At 56.3% G+C, this 17,124-nt stretch overlaps 9 protein-coding genes across 9 annotated transcripts; 6 read left to right on the top strand and 3 right to left on the bottom strand.

The window, feature by feature from the left end:
- Positions 1-78: 78 nt before the first annotated feature.
- WHR41_05093 (uncharacterized protein) lies at positions 79-1,845 on the top strand (the record flags this gene model as incomplete). Its single annotated transcript, XM_069373698.1, has 1 exon — positions 79-1,845. One exon carries the CDS (start codon positions 79-81, stop codon positions 1,843-1,845), a length of 1,767 nt encoding a protein of 588 aa, XP_069228965.1.
- A 434-nt stretch (positions 1,846-2,279) lies between these two features.
- On the top strand, positions 2,280-3,339 carry WHR41_05092 (uncharacterized protein). The gene is made up of 2 exons (XM_069373697.1): positions 2,280-2,764; positions 2,827-3,339. Exons 1-2 carry the CDS (start codon positions 2,451-2,453, stop codon positions 3,053-3,055), a joined length of 543 nt encoding a protein of 180 aa, XP_069228964.1. The 5' UTR covers positions 2,280-2,450; the 3' UTR covers positions 3,056-3,339.
- A 157-nt stretch (positions 3,340-3,496) lies between these two features.
- Positions 3,497-5,335, top strand: WHR41_05091 (uncharacterized protein; the record flags this gene model as incomplete). The annotated part of the gene is made up of 1 exon (XM_069373696.1): positions 3,497-5,335. The coding sequence occupies one exon, from the start codon at positions 3,497-3,499 to the stop codon at positions 5,333-5,335; it is 1,839 nt and encodes a 612-aa protein (XP_069228852.1).
- A 165-nt stretch (positions 5,336-5,500) lies between these two features.
- On the bottom strand, positions 5,501-8,596 carry WHR41_05090 (uncharacterized protein). Its single transcript, XM_069373695.1, has 4 exons — positions 8,183-8,596; positions 6,830-8,123; positions 6,362-6,775; positions 5,501-6,308 (listed from the first exon to the last, which is right to left on the bottom strand). The coding sequence occupies exons 1-4, from the start codon at positions 8,480-8,482 to the stop codon at positions 5,626-5,628; spliced, it is 2,691 nt and encodes an 896-aa protein (XP_069228966.1). The 5' UTR covers positions 8,483-8,596; the 3' UTR covers positions 5,501-5,625.
- A 692-nt stretch (positions 8,597-9,288) lies between these two features.
- Positions 9,289-10,092, top strand: WHR41_05089 (uncharacterized protein; the record flags this gene model as incomplete). The annotated part of the gene is made up of 1 exon (XM_069373694.1): positions 9,289-10,092. One exon carries the CDS (start codon positions 9,289-9,291, stop codon positions 10,090-10,092), a length of 804 nt encoding a protein of 267 aa, XP_069228846.1.
- Positions 10,093-10,437: 345 nt separating this feature from the next.
- On the top strand, positions 10,438-11,013 carry WHR41_05088 (uncharacterized protein; the record flags this gene model as incomplete). Its single annotated transcript, XM_069373693.1, has 1 exon — positions 10,438-11,013. The coding sequence occupies one exon, from the start codon at positions 10,438-10,440 to the stop codon at positions 11,011-11,013; it is 576 nt and encodes a 191-aa protein (XP_069228847.1).
- A 156-nt stretch (positions 11,014-11,169) lies between these two features.
- On the bottom strand, positions 11,170-13,149 carry WHR41_05087 (uncharacterized protein; the record flags this gene model as incomplete). Its single annotated transcript, XM_069373692.1, has 3 exons — positions 12,874-13,149; positions 12,196-12,821; positions 11,170-12,113 (listed from the first exon to the last, which is right to left on the bottom strand). Exons 1-3 carry the CDS (start codon positions 13,020-13,022, stop codon positions 11,170-11,172), a joined length of 1,719 nt encoding a protein of 572 aa, XP_069228891.1. The 5' UTR covers positions 13,023-13,149.
- Positions 13,150-13,707: 558 nt separating this feature from the next.
- On the bottom strand, positions 13,708-14,958 carry WHR41_05086 (uncharacterized protein; the record flags this gene model as incomplete). Its single annotated transcript, XM_069373691.1, has 1 exon — positions 13,708-14,958. One exon carries the CDS (start codon positions 14,956-14,958, stop codon positions 13,708-13,710), a length of 1,251 nt encoding a protein of 416 aa, XP_069228845.1.
- A 914-nt stretch (positions 14,959-15,872) lies between these two features.
- On the top strand, positions 15,873-17,018 carry WHR41_05085 (uncharacterized protein; the record flags this gene model as incomplete). The annotated part of the gene is made up of 2 exons (XM_069373690.1): positions 15,873-16,664; positions 16,722-17,018. The coding sequence occupies 2 exons, from the start codon at positions 15,873-15,875 to the stop codon at positions 17,016-17,018; spliced, it is 1,089 nt and encodes a 362-aa protein (XP_069228838.1).
- Between the last annotated feature and the right edge of the window lie 106 nt (positions 17,019-17,124).

Here is a 17,124-nt window from a genome sequence, read left to right as displayed (position 1 = left end):
ACGAAACGAAGCCCATGCAGTCGCTACCGAGCGAGCCGAAACATAAGCCCGATGCTATTTCGGGCCACGCTTTGCCCGATGAAGCAGGCGGTGAGACGGATAAAGTGGGGTCTGGTGACGTGGTGCGGGCAGATAATGTTGACGGGCATTATTGCTCTCTTCGACCCCGAGGTGTCCGTCAGCAGCAGCAAAACGCAGCAGTCTCAGCGACAGACCCTCCCTCCAATGCAATCGAGCCATAGCATCTCCCGGCAACCCGTCCCGCAATCACCCCCAACGCAGCCTCTTGAGCCTCCCTCTGATGATGAACCGCCCGTTGCCACTGCCGCGAACGACGATGACGATGAAGCCTTCCGCCTCAATAGCTTGCAAGATGCCTTTGTAGACCAAGATGCTTTGGACCGTATGCTCGAGGATGAACGCACCAGTACCATGCACAGTGCCGCTTCGACGGAGCCCGACTATGCCAGCACCGTGAGCTCGCATCACGAGGAGCGAAGGCCTGTCGAGCGACCGCGAGCTGGAAAGCTGAAGACGGTCGGCAATCCTGACCTGCCGCAAGATGACCCAAAGCTAGGCAGACTCGATACGTGGCAAGAGCAGCAGGCTGGGCAGCAACGCGAGATGCCCACCATCGATTTTGGTCCCACCTACGCCTACAAACCCAGTAGTCGTCCCGGAACAAGCGGGACGCTGAACGGTGTCATGCACGATAGGAGCAGGTCAAGATCTCAGGACAGACTGCGCAGCTCAGGCCGCCTGACGCCTTTGGGCATCAGCCCTGTCGAGAACAACAGGCTCTCCTACTTCGGCAGCGTGTCCTCGCCGCACACATCCGGTGGCGCCACCCCCAACGACAGCGTCCTCTCCCGCCACCACAGCAGGTCTCACAGCGTCGCGTGGACTCCCAGCGGAGGCTCACCAGGCCGTCAGCAGCGCCAAAGCCTCACGCCCGAGCAGTGGGTGCAGTACAGAGCAGCCATGGCCTCCCAGCCCCAGAACCTGCCGCCCAGAGGCGCCTCGCCGGCTTTCGCCCACCACCGCACGGCTTCCATCGGCAGCACCAACGCCAACCAGCTCCGCAAATCCATGACCAAAACACCTCCGCCCTTCTCCCGCCACCCCTCCGGCGACTGGACCCAGCAGCAGCAGCAATCCCAACTCCGCAAATCCATGTCCAAAACCCCACCCCCCTTCGCCCGCGCCCGCACCCCCTCCGGCGACTGGGCCCAGCAAGCCCAACAACAAACCCCTCCGCCCCCGCGCCCGCTCTCCCGCTCCGCAACCGCCTACCTCGCCCAGCCCACCAACAACCTCCTCAACTCCGCGGCCAACCACTCCGCCGCCCTCTCCGCCCGCGAGCAAATGCACGTCGCCCGCGCCACCGGCACCCCGCTGCTCGACCTGAGCGCCAACGCGCGCCGCAAAACCCCGCAGCACGACGAGGCGGGCCTCGTGGGCGCCATCGGCGCCCGCGAGCGCGATAAGGCCGCGATGAAAGCTGGGCACCGAAGCAGTGTGGCGGTCGAAAGCGCGATCAGGGCCCGGCAGGATCAGCAGAGGGTTGCGGAGGCGGATTATTGGCAGCAGCAGCAACAGTTGCAGATGCAGCAGCAGAGTGCGTGGTATGCGCAGCAACAGCAACAGCAGCAGCAGGCGGTCTATGGGTATGGTGGGTTTCCGGCGCAGAGTCCGGGCGTGCAGTACGGATATGGGTATCCGCAGCAGCAGCAGCAGCAGCAGGTGTGGCAGCCGCAACAGCAGCAACAGCGAGGTGCGCAGACTCCGGGCAGTCGGCAGAGTTGGTTTGGAGGCAGCTATTTTGGCCCTCAGGGTGGGCAGTAGACGGTCATGTTGGTGAGAGGAAAAGTGTGTTAGTCTGCTACCTTGTCGCGTGATAGATGGATGATCTGTGAAGCTGTGTGATTTTAGACGTGTATCTGTATCTCTGGCGCAGAATAGGTTCTATCATTTGGAAAAAGCGATGCATGCTGGTTACACCTTTGTATGGAGGGAAACCTCTGCCTCTGAATGTCTTTCTACCTGCTTCTACAGCGCATTCAACTTATGATCTTGGTTCATTGATACGATACCGGACGATGCACCAAAGCCAAATATAGCAGCATTAGGGTGGGCTGCCCGCCGCTCAGGGTCCAGTTCCAGCCCGCCTTGAAGGTTTCCCCAGCTGCCAGGAACCGGCGGCAGTGCGTGAATCGTGCACAAACCTGCGTCGTAGACAACAGTATGGACGATTGTTGCGCGCGGCCGCGTCTATTTCCAGAACACAATTCGTAGCCTCTCATACCTCCGTAGGACACTTACCTTCTTCAATCAATCAACAGACGAGCCATTGATCCTCGTCTCCCTTCCTACTTGCTACTACACCTGTTTACTTCCCCTCTGTCCCCCACCAACCAAACAAACACACCACCACCAAAACTACCGCAACAATGAACGGCACCACCCCCTCCCCCAGCCAAACCGACCCCCTCTTCGACCCATCCCTCATCTCCCCCTCCGTCGCCGCCGCCCTGCCCGAAGCCTACACGATCCGCCCGCTGCAGCGCGGCGACCACGCAGCCGGCTTCCTCGACGTGCTGCGCGTCCTGACGACCGTCGGCGAGGTCTCGGCGGACGCGTTCGAGGCGCGCTTCGACGAGATGCGCCAGAACGGCAAGGGCGCGGTCGGCAGCCACGTGCTGGTCATCCTGGACGGCGAAGGGCGGATTGTGGGGACGGGGGCGCTGTTGGTTGAGAGGAAGTTGTGAGTACATCCGTGTTAGAGGGAGGGAGAGATAATGTTGCTGATGCTAATGGGCGAAACAGCATCCACAACCTGGGGCTCGTGGGCCACATCGAAGACATCGCGGTCGCGAAGGACCAGCAGGGCAAGAAGCTGGGGCTGCGGATCATCCAGGCGCTGGACTACCTCGCCGAGCACGTGGGCTGCTACAAGACGATTCTGGACTGTAGCGAGGCGAACGAGGGGTTCTACGTCAAGTGTGGGTTCAAGAGGGCGGGGTTGGAGATGGCGCATTACTATGAGAAGAAGTGAGGGGTGGAGAAAGATACCCTGGGAGCGCCTGGGAGGGAAGAGAGGGTTTGATGAGGATTGAAAGCATGGTATGAGGGTGGGAGAGAGGGCGATGGCGGCGCATAAGAGATATACAGGATCTGGGAGAGGAGTGGCCGGAAGCTGGTCTTCTGTGCTTGAAGGAGAGCGTGGAAGAGGGTGGACTGGTTTCGGGCTTAGAGCGAATTTCTGGCTGGGCTGGCGAGACAAGCATTTTTGAGTATAGATCCGGTACGCTGAGTATATGATACACTATTTCTCTCATATTCATCCGGTTGGGTCAGGTGTTTGCTGACCACCTTGACCATTCGCTCAAATCCACGCCAAGAAACTTCAAACCTTCGTCACTTCGCCGTCGATTCACGACAGCCAGCCACATTCCACGCCCTGTTGCCTAAATAGGCAGGAGCGGCTACAATCACAATGGCAATTCCGTGCAATGATTCTGATCGTGCGGTCACATCGACACAAGCCCAGCCCAATCCGCCGGCTTCCACGGATCCGTCCAAGTTTGAAGCTGTCGACCGCAGCAAGACGACGCCGGACATAAAACTACCGAACGAATCATGGCTTACCGTGCTGCAGTCATCATGCACTTACGGACCGCCGATATTCGAGCGGATCATGCTGAACTTCATCAAGAACCCTAACGTCACTTCGTCACATCTCTTCCGCGCGGATATTCTTTTTGACAGTGACAGCCAACCGCAAAATGGCCATGCCGAACCGTCAGATGCGAACAGCAGGCCTAGAGATTTTGAACTGCCTGGATGGACTCGAAATCGCGTAATGGTGAGACTGTTGGTTCCGCGAAACCAACAGCTCGATCGACCGATGACCCAAACCTGCATTCTCCTCTCGAGGAAGTCAGAAACCGATCTCGAAGAGCACATGGTCGTCTATATCCCTCACATCGACACTCCGGATGAGATGCCCTTCTACCACCCTCGAGTCAACAAGCTCGCCTTCCACCACACCTTCCGCCCAAGCCCCGACCAACCTCCAGCCAACCCTAACGATCCCGAGCAATCCATTCCCGGCGCCGGCTCGCTCTCCGTCTCCTACAACCCATTCGATCCGACCGCATACCTTGAACCAAAGCTCCACCGCACGGCACTGAAGCTTCTCCAGACCATCCACAAGCACGGCCAGGGCCAGTTGGTCGGGTACGAAAAGCGCGTGCACCTCGATCGCGTGATTCCGCAGAAACGTTACCAGGATACGTACGCACGGCTGAAGACGAAGTACGGCCGGAAGCTCATCGATGGCTGGGTCGAAGTCACGGATCCTGGCAAGCATGTCTTCGAGGACCTGGGCATCGCCGCGTTCTGCCTCGAGCTGTGGAGGACGATGTACGAGGTCCCCGCCGCGGCACGCGAAGAAGAAACCGTCGGCGGTGCAGAAACAAGCGCCGTCGAAAGCAATCTCGATGATCCGAGCCTCACATCGAACGGCGCCAACAAACCGCCCTTCCCAGGTTTCGTCGATATCGGCTGTGGCAACGGCCTCCTAACCCACATCCTCATCAGCGAAGGCTACCCGGGCTACGGCTTCGACGCCCGCGAGCGCAAGTCGTGGTCCACCTTCCCGGACGCCGTGCAGCAGAACTTGCACCAATCGCTCCTCGTCCCTTCCCTGCTCCGATCCTCAAACGACCACCCCTCGCCGGACAACGACTCATACAACTCCGGCCTCTTCGCCCCCGGCACCTTCATAATCTCCAACCACGCCGACGAGCTCACAGCCTGGACCCCTCTCCTCGCCTACCTAAACAGCAGCGCCTTCCTCGCCATCCCCTGCTGCTCGCACGACCTGGCGGGCTCGCGCTTCCGCGCCCCCGATTCCACAAAAGCGCAAAAGGCGCGGCGCAACGAGCACGCCGCGCGGCTGCCGCAGCAAGAAGAAGCCTCTCCCGACGAATCAGCAGTACGGCAAAGGCAAGCGGCCGAGACGGGCTCGCTGAAGCGCACGCTCGTGCACAAGAAGATGGCGTCGGCGTACAGCACGCTGTGCGCGTACGTGGAGGCGCTTGCGGACGCGGTGGGGTGCGAGGCGGAGAGGGAGGTGTTGCGGATTCCGAGCACAAGGAATCAGAGTATTATTGGGCGGAAGTGGAGGGGAGAGGGGAAAACTGAGGAGGAGAAGGCGGAGAGGGTGAGGAGGCTGGTGGAGGAGGAGTTGGGGAGAGGTATTGAGGATGTGGGGAGGGAGTGGCTGGAGAGGGCGGAGAAGTTGGCGAAGAAGCCGAGTAGTGGGCATTGAGGTAAGTGTGTTGGAATGTGTATATTGCACAGAGGACATTGGAAGTCGAATAAACGTATGGCTAGAGACGTGGAGCGCTGGATGTAGAGCAAGCCATCCATGAGACACTACGTACGATAAAACGACTGAATATACATCACCATTGCAAGTGATATGGACCTTCCGTAGATGAACAGGCCTGGGTGGAAGAAGCCAACAAGCTCAATGCTCATTCCAACAAGCTGACTTTTACAGCAGAGCTATCTTACGGAACGCTGAAACAGACATTCACAGCGTGGGGGTATGTACATCTATCCTTCCAGAGGTACAGCCTGACCTCCATCGACTTTCCTTAAAAAGTCCCTAACCCGACCAACATCGCCTTCGCCCTCCATACCACCACTCTTCTCGCTCTCAATGGCTGCCAAGAGATTTGGTAGCGCCTCTTCAACCTTGTCCTCTGCAACACCTGTACAGAGGCTAACGACGCGTCGGTAAAGGTCATCGAGCTCATTGCTGCGGCCGCGGAGTTCGTTGGCGTGGTCTCTGAGCTGCTGGTTGTTCGTGCTGTATGCGTGTATGCGCGCGCGTAACTCTGAAGGCGGCGGGAGTGCGGAGGTGAATAGAGAGCGTTGTTCGGGCGATACTGTTGAGTCATCTGCGGGTATGCTAGGGAGGATCGAGGAAAGGTCGTCGGATAGGAGGACAGAGTCGGCGGCGCCAAGTTGTGTGAGGTGATTTTGCAGGTCTTCGCGAGCGGCGGGCGAGAGCGCGTTTCGCTTTTCCTCGAGGATGCGCCTGAGGTTGGCGAGTCTGGCCTGCTTCTCGGCTCTCGCTTTGACGCGAGCCTGTGCTTCTTGCAGACGCTCGAGCTCAAGCTTCTGCATCGCACTGAATTCGCGGATTTGCTCATTCAGACGATCGATTTGCTCTGTCCGTTGACGGAGCAGATCCTTGTGAGAGGCAAGATTTTGGGTGAGCATGGTAGTCATTGCTGCGGATCATGTTAGCTATGACCAAAGACCCTCTATGCAGCGAATGACTTACAAGAAACAACGTCCTGGCTAAGGTCTTCGGTCTGGCTTGAGGCCGGTGGGCCCTCAACCTCCGCTTCCGATTGCGACGCGGGCGCTTGCTGGGTACTCTGTTGTGATGCCAGACCGTTGACCAGGAGACCTTCGCCAGATTCAGAACCAATACCAAAGTCTTTCGCGCTGACACCTTTGTTATTCGCCAAACCAGGATCCGCATGTATCTCGAGCAATTGCTGGATGATACTCCGATTTCCGATCCGGGCCACCAGGTTCAGAGCAGTGTTACCAGCCTTGTCCTTGGCGTTAACGATGTGGGACAAAAATCGTACCAAGCTCACAGCACCTTTCGAGCCATTGAGGGTTGGACCGTCACCAGACTCCTGGCTTGAGTCGTCACCATTCATTTCTTGCGATGCCAGATTCGCTACTGCAGCGGCGGTTGAGACGGCTGAAGCATTTGTTAATGAGCTTGGCTGCGTACCTACCCGCACCAAAAATTCCAACAAAGCCTCAAGATAATACTTGCTGCTGGGTGCACGACCCTTGATGCCAGAGGACACAGCGATATGATGCAGGACCGTTCGCCCTTGAATATCTCTCACCTCAATTAAAGGGCTCAAAAGTTCGAGTAACTCGGGAAAGCAAGAATGCTCCCAGCAATTGTTGACGATGACTGCAGAAATGAGTGGACTCTGTCCTGCAGCGTTGCCACGCCAGATGTTTGCGCCTTTCCTTAAGAGAAGCTTCAATAAAGGTACTTTGGCCAGAGTTGCCGCCCAGTGAAGCGCACTATTCGACGAATGATCCAGGGGCATGTTAAATTCTTCACCCGAGAGTTGCAAGATCGCAGGATGTGTACTGTAGTCCGTTCGTCCGGCTTCCGCGAAAAGGTCCAAGATCAAATTGAGCTTTTCGGTCTGTTCATCAGTTGTCGGCGGTGGGAGAGGTGGCATCGCAGTGTCGCTTGATGCATTCGCAAACTCTTGAGACAATGTGGTCTCGTATAGAAAGCTCTCGTTAGGCTCTGTTGGTGTTGCAGAACGCATCGAATGGTCAAGTGGCAACATTGGAGGGCCCATTCCTTCCTGGCTGTCCATCCGTTTCCGCTTTCTAGGCGGTTCGTGGAAGCCATTGGGCTGCGTGTTGTATCCAGAATCGAACTTGCTTTCAGTCTCGAAGCTATTCTGCGAGGCCATGCTCTGTTGGCTGCCGCCTGGATATCCATCCTGTTGCGACGGATGTCTGGCGGGCGGCCTTTGCATACTGCCCGATCTAGGAGCAGGTGAGTTGAGTCGTGCGGCCTTATTCATCGCTGCAAGTGCGACCGAGGTGGACGGCGAGATGTTCGAGAAGAAAGTTCCATTGGTCGAAGGTCCGCGATTTGAGCTAGCATCCAGGTGATTGTAGAACCTTTTCCTGTTCGCAGCCATGGCTTGTTCCTTCGTCGGCGTATCTTGGCCCTGACCACCAGAGCCGTCTGCCGTGACATCGTAGTCAAGTAACGGTTTCAACATCTCCTCGACACCGTACTGGCGGCAGAATTCTCGCCCCCGTTTGTAGCTGATCCATGTGCCCTGGTACTTGCCGTACCCTCCCTGTACCTTCTCGTGCTCTCCAGTGAGAATCTCTTTCTCCAGCACCTTCGTGCGCTTTCCCTTATCTACGCCAGCAACTTTGAGGATCTGAGTGGCGTTAAGCCAGCCGTCGCTGCGCCGGCGCATGCAGGCAACACCTGAAATCTCCATCTCATAGACGTGGACCCCGGAGTAGACGGCCTGCAAAGAAGGATTAGCACGCAAGTCTCAAGTATGCCAGGAGGCTTGGTTTGACCCACAGTATATATCTGAGGCTTCCCACCAAAGCTGCGACCGGACCCGTAGCCGTCGCCGAAACTTCTCGCATAACCGGGATTCGATATAGGGCCATTAGGGAAGCTCTGGCTGTATGCGGGTTGCGATTGAGGTTGCGCGGGAGGGTGCGCATGCGGACTGCCATCGTAGGGCATGCTGAAGCTCTGGGAGAAGTTGGACGGCAGACCGTGGGGAGTCGCATGCGGCTGGTGGTGGTGGTGCTGCGGCGAGGCCTGAGGAGCGACGAAGGACTGTTGCGGGGTCATGGCCGCGAGGTGGGCCATTCGGCACCCAGGTGCAGACTGGCGGAGGAGGATGCGACGCAAGGAGGCCGGGCAGATGGTGTCATACGCTACGGTATGGGCTGCACATGGGAAGAGGTCGGTGCTTCGAGGGCGGCGCGACGAGACGCGTCTGGGATGGGACGAGGGAGACGCGCGCGAGATGAGATGTGCTCACTATGGGCCGAGCCCACCCCGCGCTCCGACCCGCGCGCCGTTGCCGCTGCCGCCGCCGGTCTGCCGGCGCTAGTCTCGCGTGTCTCGCGCCCTCGCCGAGCTGTGTTGCAGGAGGATCCTCACATACCAGGGACTCCCTCGACTGCGCGCCTACGTCGTCTTGCTCGCTCATGCTTCCGCGATTACCGACAAGGTCGCGCGCTGTTCTCGCACCACCATGTCGCCCGGCGCTCCCACCTAGGCACCTACAACAAGCCGTCCCTTTTTCGGCCGGTAGGAAGATCCTTGATAAAGAACAAGCATACAGACAAATAGCCGCGGCACCAAATGATGCAGAGACGTCGTCGCCCGATAAGCTACCTCCAATCAAGTTCCATCGGGTGCATAGTCGCCACACACTGCGTGGGATCCTGAGAGAATGCACATACTTTCCAGATCGGTTCGCCGCAGACTGGTTCCGCAAACATGCTCTCTCCCGGTTCCGCGAGTACAGGGGACTTTCACCGAAAGATGATAGGGATGCAAAGCTTCAAGAGAGATTGCAAACACTTCGCAGGAAAAGTCGGCAGGCTTTGTATCAGCTGCAGAAGGCGAATGAGGGAGACCGGAAGATGATGCTGAAGGCACTTTCCATGGCATACGGCAGAGTCGGTAGACGGAGACGAGAGCTAATGGGCTCTTTTCTCTCTGTTGGTGGCCAAGGTAATCGGCTAGAGGCAGTTTCTGACACTGCTAATGACGGACATGAGAAGGGCGGCAGCGAGCAGTCGGTCCCCTTAGAGGATGGACAGGACGGACAAGATACTTCGGCTGCTCCTCAAGGGGTTACGAAAGGCTCTGGAATTCAAAGCGTGAAATCGCAAGTCAAAGATTTCGTCCGAAACTTGCCTCCACTTCTGCTTGAACTGGCGGAAAGCCAAATCGCTGCATCGCCGCCCGCAATATCTCGAAAAACTCCTCGCCGACTGGGGATTGATATCCCGGAGCTCAACAGCTGGCACAAGCCTATGCCAAAAGCTCGAGTGGACAATAAGCTCAAGAAATGGTATGCATACCTGCTGTCGACAATGCAGCCGCCCCTGCCTGGCCGTGAATGGCGGAGGCTCCGTGACCTTGCTCTCGGGGTCTTAACACCAGAGCTCCCCATCAAGAGGCGCACCAATCTTACACCGCCACCTTCTGCTCTTGAACTGGTGGTCATGCGTGGAAAGGGACCGGAGAGCGTTTTCCGCAAAGATCACGCTCACAAGGTGACACCACGCTACATGAGCAGGATTTACGCCGAGGTATTCTCGGAATGCCCGCTCATGGTATATGATTCTGCGAGTCTGAAGTGGAACATTACCTGGGGACACCGCATTCTCAATGAGCATCAAAACGTCGATGAGGGCCACGCTGATGCAGCGTCCACTCCTCACTCGGCAAATCCAACCTGAGCGGTGAGAGGCCAACTTGCTCGCATTTCATGGCGCAACTTCATGGACACGGACGCGCAGAGTGTCTTTGAACACAACTTGTTTTACGTCTTCACACGCTCAAGAGCACGTGGAGGCGGTAATATTCCGCGCACCCCTCTCCGAAAAGCGCAAGCGATTGGATTCCGTGACAAACAGCCCCACTAGCCATTGCAGTTGCGCCCTTTCAGTACAATCAAAGCAGCAATGTCTATTTGAGCGTCGCCTTTGAGGACACACGAATTCTGAAGAGCCCGAGCCCGAACCCGGACGCCGCAACTTAGTCTCACCAATCATCCTGAGCACCACGCAATTGCCTCGACAAACATGGCGGACAAACCAACCCTTAGCCACGCGACGCAAGAAGACGTCAAAGAGATCTTGGCCATGGTCCGCGAACTCGCCGAGTACGAACGCGAGCTCGACTCTGTCGAAGCAACCGAGGAATCTCTCACACGCACCCTCTCCCTCGCTCCTTCCGCCGCCTCGTCACACACCAACCCCGGCTACGCCAAATGCCTCCTTCTCCGCCTCCCAAGGGAGCCCACCAACGCAGACGACACGCCCGAGGCCGTCGCCGGCATGGCGCTGTACTTCCACAACTACAGCACGTGGAACGGCAAGCAGGGCATCTACCTCGAGGACTTGTTCGTTCGGCCGCAGTACAGAAAGAGAGGGTATGGCAAGATCTTGATACAGGCGCTGGCGAGGGAGAATTTGCTGCAGGATGGCGGGAGACTGGAGTGGAGCTGTTTGGACTGGAATGAGCCGAGCTTGCAGTTTTACCGCTCGCTGGGTGCGGTGGAGATGAAGGGCTGGACAAAGCTGAGGGTGGATGGGGAGGCGCTGCAGAAGTTGGCAGTGGGTGATGTGCCGCCTGTTACAGGGCAGACGCCGCGATGAGGGTAGTCATAAGTAGGTATCTATCCAGTCGAAATCCGCCTGGTGGGATATTTCAAATCTCGACGATACGTAAGCCGGTGCTCATGCTGCATTGGAGGTGTCTCCTTGCGTAATGCGAACCTTCATCGGGTGGTTTCAAGGGCTGCAACAAACAGGTCACATGTACTCCGTCTCATCAAAGTCATCGAATATCCAATGGTCGCGTATCTGGCTTCGCTCTTCCTCAGATTCGGCTTCTTGCAGCGTGTCCGCTTTGAGCTGTTGCGCGCGTTGCCTTGCGTCAGCATACTGTTCGACGGGCACCCAGCCCTCGGGCCCAACCCCGACCACTTCCAAGCAGCTCTGGAACTGGCCGTCCGCTGTTTCCATAGCATGAGCAAGGCTCAGAGTCTCGCGTGCTTCTTCTTCCGAGAACTCAAATGGGAGCCCTGAACGCGTCGTTCTTGCGTCGGGATCAGTCCCAGACAGATGTCTACTGAGCTCGACGAGATCGGCTTTCAATGGGGAGCTATCACCTTCCCAAGGCTCGCTGGCGTGGCGGAAGAGTTTGCGGGTCAATGTGGAAAATCGATCCATGAGTATTCGTCCGTGGGCCGGGTTAAGGCTCAAGGTCTCTTTGACGTACGTGTAGTGGAGCTGACGTTTGCGAAGAAGTAGGACCTGCTGGAGTTGCTCTGTTTCGCTCTGTTGGTCAAAATTTAGTGGTAGTCGAGGCTCTTGAAGAGACTCGGAAACCTCGTCACCATAGTTCTGAAGGCTCGCTGGAATGCCCGCTTGCAAGAAAAGTGGAAGGATCGCGCAATGCTGCCAGTCGATGAGTCCTGTGATCTCAAGGTCTTTTGAGACGAATATGTTGTTTGGTTGCAAGTCAGGGTGTCTTATCCACGCTTGTGTTGCGTCGTCCCTTTTCGATGGCGCAAGGCTGGAGGCTATACGGAGAAATTTTCCCAGATATTCCAGACGGTCCAAGTGAGACTGCTGCTGATAATTGACCCATTCGCGGCGAATGCGTTGGAAAGGGTGCAGTGGTCTGCCATGCCGCATCAAATAGGCGATTTCTTTCCTCGCTCCGGCTTCTAAAACATCGTTGGCGTCTCTATCTGGGCCGCATTAGCCCATGGTTTTGGCGAATAACATTTGGTCTTCAGTCTCCTTTGGGGTTAATCAAGCGATGGAACTTACAGGGTCCACGAAATACGTCAAGTGCTAGTCGGTTGCCGTACCATAGCGCAAGGGTCGTATCTGGTCCAATACAAAATGGTCCGTTGGTCGAGCACGATCCGGAATCAAATGCTACCCTGTCTGACGCTGCGTCGAGGTCTCGACAGTAGTAGATACTACCGCTGGCTGGAAATTTAAGTGACAAAAGTTGAGACTCTAATTCGACGAGCCTGCGGACGACAGTAGTCCTAGCCGCTTCGCCGAGTTGATACCAAATATTGCCAAGGTTTGTACCGGCAGTGACCTCCATGAAGACGTACTCCGTACCTGCGGGATTATTTGCAGTTGCCGAATAGCCGAATATCGTGGGTATGGGGACTCCACGAGATCGAAGGTAATCCATTGTCGCCACTTCGCTTGCAACCAGGAGCTGTCTTGGCTCCGTCGTAAGGTATGGGATACGAGCGATCATTTCGAGTCCATCTTGCATCGAAACCAGGAAGGTGCGATTGAAGCCGCCTTCGGCGAGTTTTTTGAAACTCACAATATCCTTTAGCTCCCTTGAGACGGAAGCGGCCGCAAGACTTTTGAGCTCTTGTACATTGAATGGCCGTCGGCGTTCATGGAGCCTCAGCTTTTCGTTCCACCTGTCTAGTCGTTCAGCAGGTGACCTTTCAGCTTGGGATTTGAAAAACGCACAGCCATCTGCCACTGGTGTACTCATATATGTCCGATTGTCCGAAAATTGAGGGGTTCAGGCGAGAAGAAGCAAATTCTCGCATCAACAAAAGGTCCCGGACAGACCGAGCACAAGTAACCATGGCGCGTTGGCTGTGGAGCCGATCCATTTGAACCACAGCCAAGAGGCATTACATGCAGGAAGATCTCGCCCACGGAAGCTTGCTTAGATGCATCGATATGGCCTCGCAGACGGTGAGTCACCCTTTCGAACAGTGTGTGCCTTGTGAATCATCAGCATGGTACAACAACAACACTGGTGTCTGGCGAAAGTCCGGAGCGACAAGACTTTCCCGCACTGACCACTCAGATCCTCCATCCAACATCCAACTCGTCTCCATCACCTCGTCACAAATATCGCCACTCAAAAATCATTTCGATTCATGTCAGTAACTGCTCCTGAGTTCCAAGTACTGCAGTGATGTCTTATTGAGCCGCGGATGGAGACTCAAAGGCATACCAGTCTCCTTTGCCTGAACGCATAAGGTGACGGATTGCCCGAGCATCGCGGTGCGTCTACCTCACATTGATTGATAGAGCCAGGGAGAGAAGTCAATGGCTCAAATCAGAACTCAAGGAACATGGGACACTGGAAGAAGGCCCGAAGACATGCTCTTGTCCAACACATCACCTTCGTGCAGCCTTGAAATTCGAGAAACTTGATCCACTTCATCCTATCCACCAGCATCACATCATCATTCCAAGCTCAGGCCAACCAGGCGATAACGAAGCTTCACGGAAGCATCGCCAACGTCCACGATCACACCAAGATTGTGACCAAGCTTCTGATCCGAATTAACGCCCATAGGCCTCCGCAACAAACCCATCCCACTCCCTCTCAAACTGCCACGCGCTCTTCCCACACCACAGAGGTCCCCTTCTCCGCTCACCCTCGAAATCAACAGGCTCGCCAATCAGATTGAAGAACGTCCCTCTTACCTGCTGATCGCCGAAGAAGACAATCTCGCCGAAGCACCCTCTACCAAATGACAAGCGCCCGTCGTAAGCGTCTCGAGCCCTCCAGCCGAACGAAAGCGAAGCCTCCGGGACGTCGTAGTCGTCTCTGATCAGGATCACGCCTGAGAAGCCCGAGAGCTCGAAGCCGCCCCATATTCTGCGGGCTTCGTTGTCGACGCAGAGCGAGAGGGAGAAGGTTTGCGGTGCATGTGGGTACTCCATTTCAAACAGGGGACACGAGATGTTGTAGTTGCCGGTGATATAGCGTTGGGTTGGCAGGGGCTCGTCTTCGGATTCGTACTTGTATTCACGCTTGATGCCTGGTTCAGTCTTGGGTTTGGCTGGAGAAGCGCCACTCCCTTGGGTTGTGGGGATGTGCGCGGTGTGCTTGCGTGCTGAAGATGCGGTAGGAGTAGCTCTTGGATTAGCAGCGTTGGCTCTCTTTGACTCGGGCGTCTTCGGAGCGGAGTCGTTGAGAGTGCCCTTTGAATCGTAATTTCTCTTGGATGGCGATGACTTGGACGGCGACGGCTCGGTATAAGTCTTGCCCAAAGTAGCCTGTGCTCTCTTGCCTGTGCCAACAGCCTCAGCCAAGTCGTGATCGATGGATAATTCCACTTCTCCGACTTTCATGGTGATCTTGGTCTTCTTGCTGCTTGCTGACGCCTTTGCAGCATGTTCATTCTTGTTCTTCCGCTCTCTGTTTGGTGAAGCTTGACCATCGTACAGACCGGACTCCGGCTGACTTGCGGCACCCAACGCTTTTCTGACACTGGCAGCGAACTCCTTCTTCATCTGAGCCTCTATGTCCACAATATGAGGAGGCACAGTCAACCTCTTCTGGCTGATAGCCTGCTGCAGGCGGACCTTTGCGGTATTCTTGTCCTTGGATCGCTGAAGGCCATAGTGGATAAGCTGCGCCTCGTACCAGTGCGCGACTTGGTCTTTGGGTGCTCTTCCGTCGAGGAAAGTCTTAAGATCGGCGAGGGAAGCGCGAGGGTGACGTTTGAGCGCTCCGCCAACGTCGACGAAGAGCGTGTCTTGGTAGACGAATTCCCCTCGGATGACGGGGTGTATAGTCGTATTCATGGTGATGGATTGGCCTGTGAATTTCCTGATGTCCAGAAGAGATTATCTGTCTTGATGTGCTTCGTTGTATGTACTCATAATATTGCATTCTCACACTGTGCTTGGCAACCGTCCGACGCGATGGTAAGTGAAAGTAGACCAATGCAGGGACGGCTCAGAATTGCTTACCTACTTTCACCCCAGACCATTGTACGCTCGCTGGCCAAGGGATTGGTGCTTACCGCGCGGACGTGACCATACTGGATTCACTGTTGTCCTCGACAAAAGAAAAATCTCACGCGACCGTTCATTTCATCGAAAACCACACTTCCTCAAGATCATGGTTTCGAAGTCACTCTGGTCTTGGAATGAAGGTCGATTGATGATCCCAGTCGTCTTTTCGAGAAAACGTTCTTCATGCCCCCGCTGCATATGGCTTTCACGGTCTTTCGACATCGAAAATTTCCTTGCACCATTCCAAATTTCCTTGTGCTGGGGAAGATCATGTCGTTCATAAGTTTGTTGCTGCACTCATCGATCAAACGCCGACGATAGGATCTAATCGCGGATTACGTAAATCTCCGTAACTGCCTTGAAGAGGGCCACCAATAATCCATCAATACCCACTGGATATCGCAAGAAACAGGAAGTTTGCGGGAGTCAAACAATGGCACTGGATCAATGAGCCCGTTTCGGCATTAAATCGAACAACCCTCAACAAGCCCCTCGGCCAAAACGGCCGAGCGGACTTCGGTCCTCTCTCCCCAGGAAAACAGTGGACCCCTTCAGCGACACCACCTCGGCTGTGACGTCGCGGCACCTCACTGCTCTGTCAGCGACCGCAATGGCATCGATAGCCATAATACACGAGCTCCAACATCCTTAGGGCATCGCATTTCCTGCCCTAACACCTCACACATCCCAAACCACCCAAAATGGTCAAAGCAGTCTCCATCCGCAAAATCGACGGCAAGCCCGGCCAAGTCTACTACCCGCTCGAGCACATCACGCTCCCCGACGCGCCCCCTCAAGCGAACGAAGTCGTCGTCGAAATCACCGCCGCCGCCCTCAACCACCGCGACCTCTTCCTGCGCCAGCACCTGTACCCCGGCACGACCTTCGGCGTGCCGCTCCTCGCGGACGGCACCGGCGTCGTGACCTCCACGGGCTCCTCGCCCGAGGCCAAAAAGTGGCTCGGCAAGCGCGTGATCCTCAACCCGGGCAATGGCTGGAAAGACGACCCCGAGGGCCCCGAGAGCCCGAAGGGCTACGCGATCCTGGGCGGGACGAAGATGAACCCGCTGGGGACGCTGGGGGAGACGGTGACGATTGACGCGGGGGAGCTGGAGGATGCGCCGGCGCACTTGTCGTCGATCGAGGCGGCGGCGCTGCCGCTGACGGGGCTGACGGCGTGGCGGGCGACGATGGTGAAGAGCGGAAACGCGAAGCCCGGGCGGAATATTCTGATCACGGGCATTGGGGGTGGGGTGGCGATTATGGCGCTGTGCTTTGCGGTTGCGGCGGGGGCGAATGTGTTTGTTTCGTCGGGGAGTCAGGAGAAGATTGATAGGGCGAAGTCGATGGGGGCGAAGGGCGGGGTGAATTATAAGGAGAAGGGGTGGGAGAAGGCGCTGCTCGAGCTGTTGCCGAAGGAGCGGAAACAGCTCGATGCGATCATTGATGGTGCTGGAGGAGATGTTGTCGAGAAGGGCGCAAAGTTGCTTAGGGTATGTTGAACGTGCCGTGGAGTTTGGCATCACATTGGCTAACATTACTTTTCACAGCCCGGCGGCGTCATCTCGATCTACGGCATGACCACTTCTCCGACCATGCCCTTCCTCATGTCCGCGGTGTTGAAGAACATCGAAGTGCGCGGCACGACCATGGGCTCGCGCAAAGAGTTCGCCGACATGGTGAAGTTCGTTCAGGATAACGGTGTCAAGCCCGTCGTCTCTAGAAGCGTGAGCGGTGGACTCGATAACTTGGAAGGTATCGACTCGCTTTTCGAAGACATGAAAGCTGGCAAGCAGTTTGGAAAGCTGGTGATCGAGGTTGCCAAGGACAGAGAGGCAAAGCTCTGATTGACGTGAACAAGATTGTGTAAATACACGTACATGAATGCATATACGATCATTTTGACGCCAAGTCATGTATCAAGGCGTCTCACGCCGCATTTTGAACGAGCCA

The sequence above is a fragment of the Cladosporium halotolerans genome, assembly GCF_011745625.1.
Source record: "Cladosporium halotolerans strain TM138-S3 chromosome Unknown Sca17, whole genome shotgun sequence".
Taxonomy (NCBI): domain Eukaryota; kingdom Fungi; phylum Ascomycota; class Dothideomycetes; order Cladosporiales; family Cladosporiaceae; genus Cladosporium; species Cladosporium halotolerans.
Note: the sequence above shows the minus strand (reverse complement) of the source record. Positions and strands in the feature narration are given on the sequence as shown.

Coding starts and splice junctions, on each gene's coding strand:
- WHR41_05090 (XM_069373695.1), bottom strand. CDS start 8,482: ATGGCCCACCTCGCGGCCATGACCCCGCAACAGTCCTTCGTCGCTCCT. Junction 8,124..8,182: donor GGAAGCCTCAGATATATACT/GTGGGTCAAACC, acceptor CCTTCTTTGCAG/GCCGTCTACTCCGGGGTCCA. Junction 6,309..6,361: donor TAGCCAGGACGTTGTTTCTT/GTAAGTCATTCG, acceptor CATGATCCGCAG/CAATGACTACCATGCTCACC.
- WHR41_05092 (XM_069373697.1), top strand. CDS start 2,451: ATGAACGGCACCACCCCCTCCCCCAGCCAAACCGACCCCCTCTTCGAC. Junction 2,765..2,826: donor CTGTTGGTTGAGAGGAAGTT/GTGAGTACATCC, acceptor TGGGCGAAACAG/CATCCACAACCTGGGGCTCG.